At 29.0% G+C, this 7830-nt stretch overlaps 1 protein-coding gene across 1 annotated transcript; it reads right to left on the bottom strand.

Moving 5' to 3' along the window:
* Positions 1–4278: 4278 nt before the first annotated feature.
* LOC127278642 (ATP-dependent DNA helicase pif1-like) lies at positions 4279–6531 on the bottom strand. The gene has a single exon (XM_051300442.1). The coding sequence runs from the start codon at positions 6529–6531 to the stop codon at positions 4279–4281; it is 2253 nt and encodes a 750-aa protein (XP_051156399.1).
* Positions 6532–7830: the final 1299 nt, after the last annotated feature.

Here is a 7830-nt window from a genome sequence, read left to right as displayed (position 1 = left end):
TAATTCTTGTACTTTTCTCCTAAAAACTCTTGCTACAATCCCACCATTTTGGATTCATTTTGGAAGTCATGGTAATAAATAAATCTGGTCTTCCAAATTCTTGAACTAATCGCATAGCATCCATGAAAGATTGTTGATAGGAACGTGGCCCTCCAGTAAATGTTGAAGGCAAAATAACAATTTTTCCTGGTCGAACATTCTCTTCTTTAACTTTATTATTAACATAATCCATTAATCCACAATACATTTCTGCTCAAAGTTTTTTCTGTTCTAAACGAATGTATTTTAAACGCTCACCTTCTACTTTTGACCAGATGTCAACTATATATTGTTGAGTTAATTTTTCTAATGCTAAACATGGATTAAAAGTGCCTCTATATGAAAGTCGATACATATAAAACTGTAAAGGAGTAACATTACGGTTACCTTTAATATGTTTGATGTTAACAGTCCATCCAGGATCACCTGAAGGAAACATTAAAGGATACGTCATAGGATCAACATTTGCACTAAGACTGGAAATTGGAATACTTTCAGAATTCTTTGGATATATACATATATCTCGTTCCATGGGTGGTTCACCATCTTCGCTTACAAATATAACTGCTACTTCATCAGATGACGGAAGATTAAATTTCTTTTAATTCAATGATCTATCGCGTTTAATCCACATTTCAATTTTTCTAGGAGGCTTATTTAATAATTTTGCTCTTGCTTCCTCTTCAATTTCTACTTCTCGCATCATTTTAAATGCTTTAGCATATGGATTAATCTCTCGAAGTAATAGGTCTAATTCCACCAATAATACTCTTAGAATTTTTTCATTACATTTGTTTTTCAATCGTTCTTGAACAGCTTCATTTGAATCAATGACATACAATTGACCATATTTACGTCTATCATCATCTTTCGGATGTAAAGAATATGTACAATGATATACTTGACCGTGAATTCGAAAAACATACGGACCAGATCCTTTTGGAATTTCCAATTTAGCACCCATACTCGCAAAAGCTAACGAACTATTATAAAAACGAATATTTTTTTTAAAATTATTACCTTCCGAGTTAGAATTGCTCAATAAACTTTTTAAATATAATGGATAAGGATTTAGTTCATTTAATTTTACTTTCCCTTTATGGCAACATGTACTAAATTTTTTGTCTTGCGGCCTTTCGCACAAAAAATTTAATGAACTACAAAACTCACACTTAACATTCATCAAACCTAAATAATTTTGTAAAACACTATTTTCATCAAAATCTTCAAAAGAAGTCATTGCAACTTTTCATATTTTTAACGTCTTCCTATTTTGCTTACTATATTTACATGATACATTTTTTCTTCGTCGCTCTTTCTTATCAACATCCATTTCCAGAGATAATTGTTTTCTTTTACTTATTAAATTTTTATTTTGACGATCTCTTTTCTCAATTTCTGTTTCTAAAGATAGTTTTATTTTTTTGCATAACAAATTCTTTTCTTCACGATCTCGTTTCTCAATTTCTGTTTCTAAAGATAGTTTTATTTTTTTGCATAACAAATTCTTTTCTCGACGCTCTTTCTTTACAATATCCGTATCTTCACGTTTTCGCTTTCTTTGTTTATCTTCTTCTTGTCGTTTTCTTTTTTGTTCTACTGTTTCTTCAAACCTTATCTTTCTTTTTCTCTCTATATCTTTTATTGCACGATTACTCTTTTTCTCATTTTCCTCATACAAGGGAAATTCGATCATTGTATTCTCAGTAGATAATACTTTGTTTTCATCATTAAGAATATGCAGAATCTTAGATTTTGTAACTAATAAATTTTCAGATCGATCATCAAAAAGACGTCCCCAATTAGGTTCGAGAATTATAGATCTTACAACAGACGATTCTTCTGACGGAAAATGATACAAATAATTATATTTAAATATTAAATACAAATATTGTCTCATTTCAGAATGAATATAATCAATATTATTTGGCAACATATTAAAGTATACAGAAGTGGCAAATGCTATTGCAAATAATCCACAATCAGTACCATTCGGTTGTTGCTGGACAGCCACAAAAACAACTGGTGGTTCGAAAGGATACAATTTACACAAATAATCTTTTTGATGATGATTCAAACATCCATTATTTACACTATCATAAATATAAAGACTTGTACCATCATAATATGTACAAATCCAATGACCAGATTCGTGCCATCCACTGAATAAAATTTGAATATGCTGTTGTTTTTTTTCAATAGGAAGAATTAATTCTAGTGTATTTAAAAGCAACGTACTTTGCATATTAAAAGTATAATTTGAAACTCTTCTCAATAACTTTTCAAATTCGTGCATATGATTATCATTGAGCATTTCGCCCTCACTGAGAATAATAGCATAATCTTTATCACTTAAATTAACGTTATTCCTTTCCCTGTTTGACATAGTTACAATATTTTATACTGTATTTGTATTTGTACTTTCTAAATCTAGTAGTATTATTAGTGTATTTTTCTATGATCTAGTATTACTTTAAAAAACTTTATTTCATTTTTAATTTACTCTTTCATTATCATTCTTAAAATTTTCATACAATTTTCATTTCCATTTTTCATAAATATTTTGATTTTAAGATCATAAAAATTATAATTTTAATATGTATGTATTCATTCCATTTTTGTACATCTCATTTCCTTTTTTTCTATATTCATTTCATTTCAATCATCAAATATTTCATTTCATGTCTTATTTCATTTGTCCAATATCATATAAATATTTCTTTTCATGTCTTATTTCATTTGTCCAATATCTTTTTTTCCATACATTATTTCATTTTTACCCATCAAAATTTATTTTCCACGTCATTCTATTTTTGCCCCTCAGTTTTATTTTTCCCATTTGCTATTCCATTTTATCCCGTCTAATTTCAATTTTTCTAATTATCCAATTAATTTTCAACTTTTTAAAGTTGTACTTCGCATTAAAAACATCTTTTCTTTTTATTGTAAATTTTCACTTAACTACTGTATTTAATTTTTCACAAATTTTTTAATCACCAACAATTTTTAATAATTAGAACAGACTATTTTTCACTAACATTTTTATAATCACGGAAACACTTCTCAAATAAAAAAAAATTATTATTTTATATTTTATATTTTATATTTTTATGTACAATTATATGATTATTAATTTTTCTAACTAACAATTTTTTTTAACAATTTGCATACATAAATTTTTTTAACAACACATTTTTTTTCAAACACTTGGTCACAAAATTGTTTAAACACACAAATTTTTTTAATTTCATTCACAATTATCACTTAGTCACAAATCTCTTTAAGAACAATAACTTTTTTATCAACTATAACACATTTTCAATTTATAAAAATCAATAAATTTTTCCTTAACGACTTTTTACACTAAAACTTTTTTTAACAATACATGGTTCTTTAATCACTCGGTCACAATATGTTTTAAACACAATAAATTTTTAATTTTAATCACAATTTTCACTTCGTCAAAAAAAATTTTAAGCACTTTTTTACACACTTTCATAGTTTTCTAATTAATATATTTAATATATTTTCATTAATTGATATTTATTTAATCACTATCATTACTTTTTATTAATTTTCCTTCGTTTTTCACAATCCTCTTCATCTGAGAGGACGAACGCAACTAAAGTAATAAAGTTTCAAAAATTAATAAATTTTTCCACAATTCAGGTACCTGGCTATAAACCCATTCTTGAAAAGGTCTTTAAATAATAGATAAATAACAACTCATTTGTTTTGATTTTGAAGTAACCTTTGAGGCAATTAACTTCTCTCTCTAACCATAATGCTTGAATACAAACTTTCCTTTTCTTAAGAAGAGACAAATCAGTTAAAGGACAACATAATATTATTCCCTCTCCTTACTCAAAACAATCAAATGCAATCTTTCCTCTTCTAATGGATAGAGCGAGCTCCTTTTTTCTCTCCCCCTCTCTCTACCCAAAGCTAAAACTTCTCTTTCTCTCTCAAGAAGAAAATTAATAAACCAATCAGTGAAAGGGCATTATTATTATATTATATTAATATATCTATATATATGAAATTTTTCTCTCCCCACTCAAGATAATCAACTGCAATCTTTCCTTTTCTAATGAATAAAGCGAGCTCATTTTCTCTCTCTCTCTCTCTACACCCTAAGGTAAAAGTTCTCTTTCTCTCTTAAGGAGAAAACAGCATGGGGCTGCGGACAGAATGAATGAATGAATGAAATCGAAGATTATTATTTAAAGAATTATAACATTACAATATTTCATGATATACAATATTCTTCACATATAACTTTTCAGGAAATTCTATATTTTTATATATAGCAGAATCAATAGCATGAATTTTTAGATGTTCCTTGGATTTAACTCTAGAACAACCAACATAAATTTGACCATGACCAAATGTTGAAATTGGTAAATAAATTCCTACTCTATCAAAAGATTGTCCTTGAGATTTATTAATAGTCATGGCATAAGCAAGTCTAACAGGAAATTGTCTTCTTACCATTTTGAAAGGATATGTGTCTTGAGAAGGAGATAAATCAATACGTGGAATAAAAACTATTTCACCTTTAGATTTTCCAGAAATTATTTCTGCAGAAATTACGTTTCTCAATAATGATTTTACAACTAATCGAGTCCCATTACATAATCCTTGAACTAAATTCATATTTCTCAAAAGCATAATTATACATCCTACCTTTAAAGATAATTTATGAGGAGGTAAACCATCTGGTGTCAAACTATTTAAAAATTCTATTGGAATAATATTATTTACATCTTTTGGGTCGTCATCGACATGTGAATCAACACTATAATAAACTACTTCTTGTCCTTCTAATTTTAACAAAATACGTTCATTTAGATCTAACACTTCAGAATTAGTCAATGAAAGTATGCATGATGAGTAAACAGATACATCATTTTGATTTATTGACAATCCATATATTTCATCTATTAAATTTCCGCCAGAAATCAAATCCTGTGGAATTTCTAAAACACCGTTCTCTTTTTCAAACATAGAATGAGTTTTACCGTCACCAACATTTAATAACCAATTTGAAAACTCTTCCTCTTTATTATCCAATCTAACATTAACATGTAAGGACCTAGTTTCAAAAAGATCCCACAATCTACTATTTTTCACACATACCTCAACAATGTGAGTGCGACTGCCATGCGAAATAATTGGCAAAGTTTGTCTAAAATCTCCTGAAAGCAAAATAACTTTACCGCCGAATGGTTTATTACATTGTGTTATATCTCGCAACATAGTCTCCATAGCTTGTAAAGCAAATTTAGGTGCCATCGTAATTTCATCCCAAATTATAATTTTGGCATTTTTTAAAAGTTCAGCGTGTTTTGACATTCTACTTATATTACATGTTGAATCTTCATTGATTGGAATAGGAAATTTAAAAACTGAATGTGAGGTTCGTCCACCTCTTAAAAGATTAGCTGCTATACCAGTCCAAGCAACTGCTAAAACTACTAATTCTTGACTTTCAAGAGTAGCAATAATTGTATTTTCTAAATAACTTTTACCACAACCACCAGGTGCAGAAACAAAAAAGTACCTATTTTTGCAATCATCATTATGTATTGCTGCCATGACATCATCAAAAATTTTGCGCTGATCATTGTTCAAACTTTTAATAAGTACTTCACTTTCTTCTTTGAGCAATTTTAATGATAGTTCATTAGCTTTCTTGTCGACAGAAATATAATCGTCGATAATTTTTTGATCAATATTTGGTAAACCAAATTTATTTAGAGAAAATCCATGAAAATTAAGCACTTCATTAATTAATATTAACGCTTTTTGAGTTGCTACTTCTACAGGTACATTATTATCAAAAACCATGTGTTCTTTGTACTTATTCCATAAATCAATTGCATTCACAGGCAATCCAAACACACATATATATGCAAATAGACGACAAAGTTCTTTAGGAAATTTCATGCTTACAGCTTCAGCCAAACAATTATCCCATTCACTATCATCTACTATCAAATTTCGTGCACGCACTGCTTCTACAAAAGTATTGTATGTAATACCTTCATATGTTCTTACATCTTCAAATGATTTAGCACCACGTACATAAAGTAGTAAGACTCTCAAAAAATATCTTTCAACATCTTTCGGACTTACAAAATACATGCGGCAAATTATAGGTTTGGTAATTCGTTCCCTTATTTTCCAAGTTTTTGATGATTCAACGAAAACATACTTATGTGGTATTTCTGTGTACAAATACTTGCGTGCTTCAGGATTTTCTCGATTTAATTTGAACCATGCTGTTAATGTCGTATTTTTAAATTTATTAACTGCTTCTTCTTCTAATCCTTCTTTAAAACATATTAATTGCTGATTTGGTAAATGTACAGCTAATCTATAAGTTGTATGTGATTGTTCATGCATATTGAATTCGAATAATCTGTGCATAGCTTCTGGTGGACATACATAACGTGTGTTTAAATAATTAACAATTTCATCATATTTCATTTTCTCATTATCATCCTTATAACCTATTATTGCACAGTCATGACCTTTATACATATATTTGAATAAATATTTAATGCCATCTGTACTACCACATGGTATAACACAAATATGACCTTCAAATTTTTTACTCAAATACAGATTATATGGTACGATCATCGAATTGTCAGCGGTACATTTAATTGACCCATCTTTGTTATAAAAAATGATTTTTTTACCATCATTTCTTCGCCTGAGTTCCGGATAATTCTTAGAACCATAAGTTGTTTCAGAACAAAACGGCTTTGGATAGTTTTTTGTACAAACTTTCTTCTCAGGGTCCATGCAAGGTGAATTCATATTTTCTTTTCTACAAGGCCCATGAACTTGAAATTACTTTACAATCTTAAAAAGTTCTGGATTCTTTGTTTCATCTGGAATTTCAGCACATATCATTTTATGTAAAGTTTCTGCATCGCGAATTGGATTACGTAAAAATATAATTAAATGCACATGTGGCAATCCACGCTTTTGAAATTCTATGACATAAACAAAAGCAAGAATTGGTCCAAAAATTTCTTTTTCTTTTATATCTTTCATTATCTCTTTCACTTTTTGTTGAAAAACTCTAGTCACAATATCCGGACGATCAGATGCAATTTCAATATCCAACAAATTTTCTGTAATCTCACGCCACTTTGGATTACATGTCATGGTAATAAATAAATTTGGTTTTCCAAATTCTTGAACTAATCGCATAGCATCCATAAAACATTGTTGATAACAACGTGGCCCTCCAATAAATGTCGAAGGTAAAACAATCATTTTTCCAAGTCGAACATTTTCATTTTTTGCTTTATTACGAACATAATCCATTAATCCACAATACAATTCCGCTCGAAGTTTTTTTTGTTGTAAACGAATGTATTTTAAACGTTCACCTTCTGCTTTCGACCAGACATCAACTACATATTGTTGAGTTAATTTTCCTAATTGTAAACATGGATTAAAAGTTCTTCTACATGCAAGACGATACATATAAAATTGTAAAGGAGTAACATTTCGAGTACCTTGAGTATGCTTAAGGTTAACAGTCCATCCAGGATCACCATGAGGAAAAATTAAAGGATATGTCATGGGATCAACATTTTCGCTAAGACTAGATATTGGAATACTCTTTAAACCTTTTGGGTGTATACATATATCACGTTCCATAGGAGGTTCACCATCTTCGCTAACAAATACAAGTGCTACTTCACTACAAGATGAAACATTAAATTTGCTTTGATTCAATGATCTATCTCGTTTAATCCACATTTGAAT

Source organism: Leptopilina boulardi, unplaced genomic scaffold, assembly GCF_019393585.1.
Source record: "Leptopilina boulardi isolate dan_hultmark-lab unplaced genomic scaffold, ZJU_Lbou_2.1 LbouV2_21, whole genome shotgun sequence".
Taxonomy (NCBI): domain Eukaryota; kingdom Metazoa; phylum Arthropoda; class Insecta; order Hymenoptera; family Figitidae; genus Leptopilina; species Leptopilina boulardi.
This window is presented reverse-complemented; position numbering and strand designations above follow the sequence as displayed.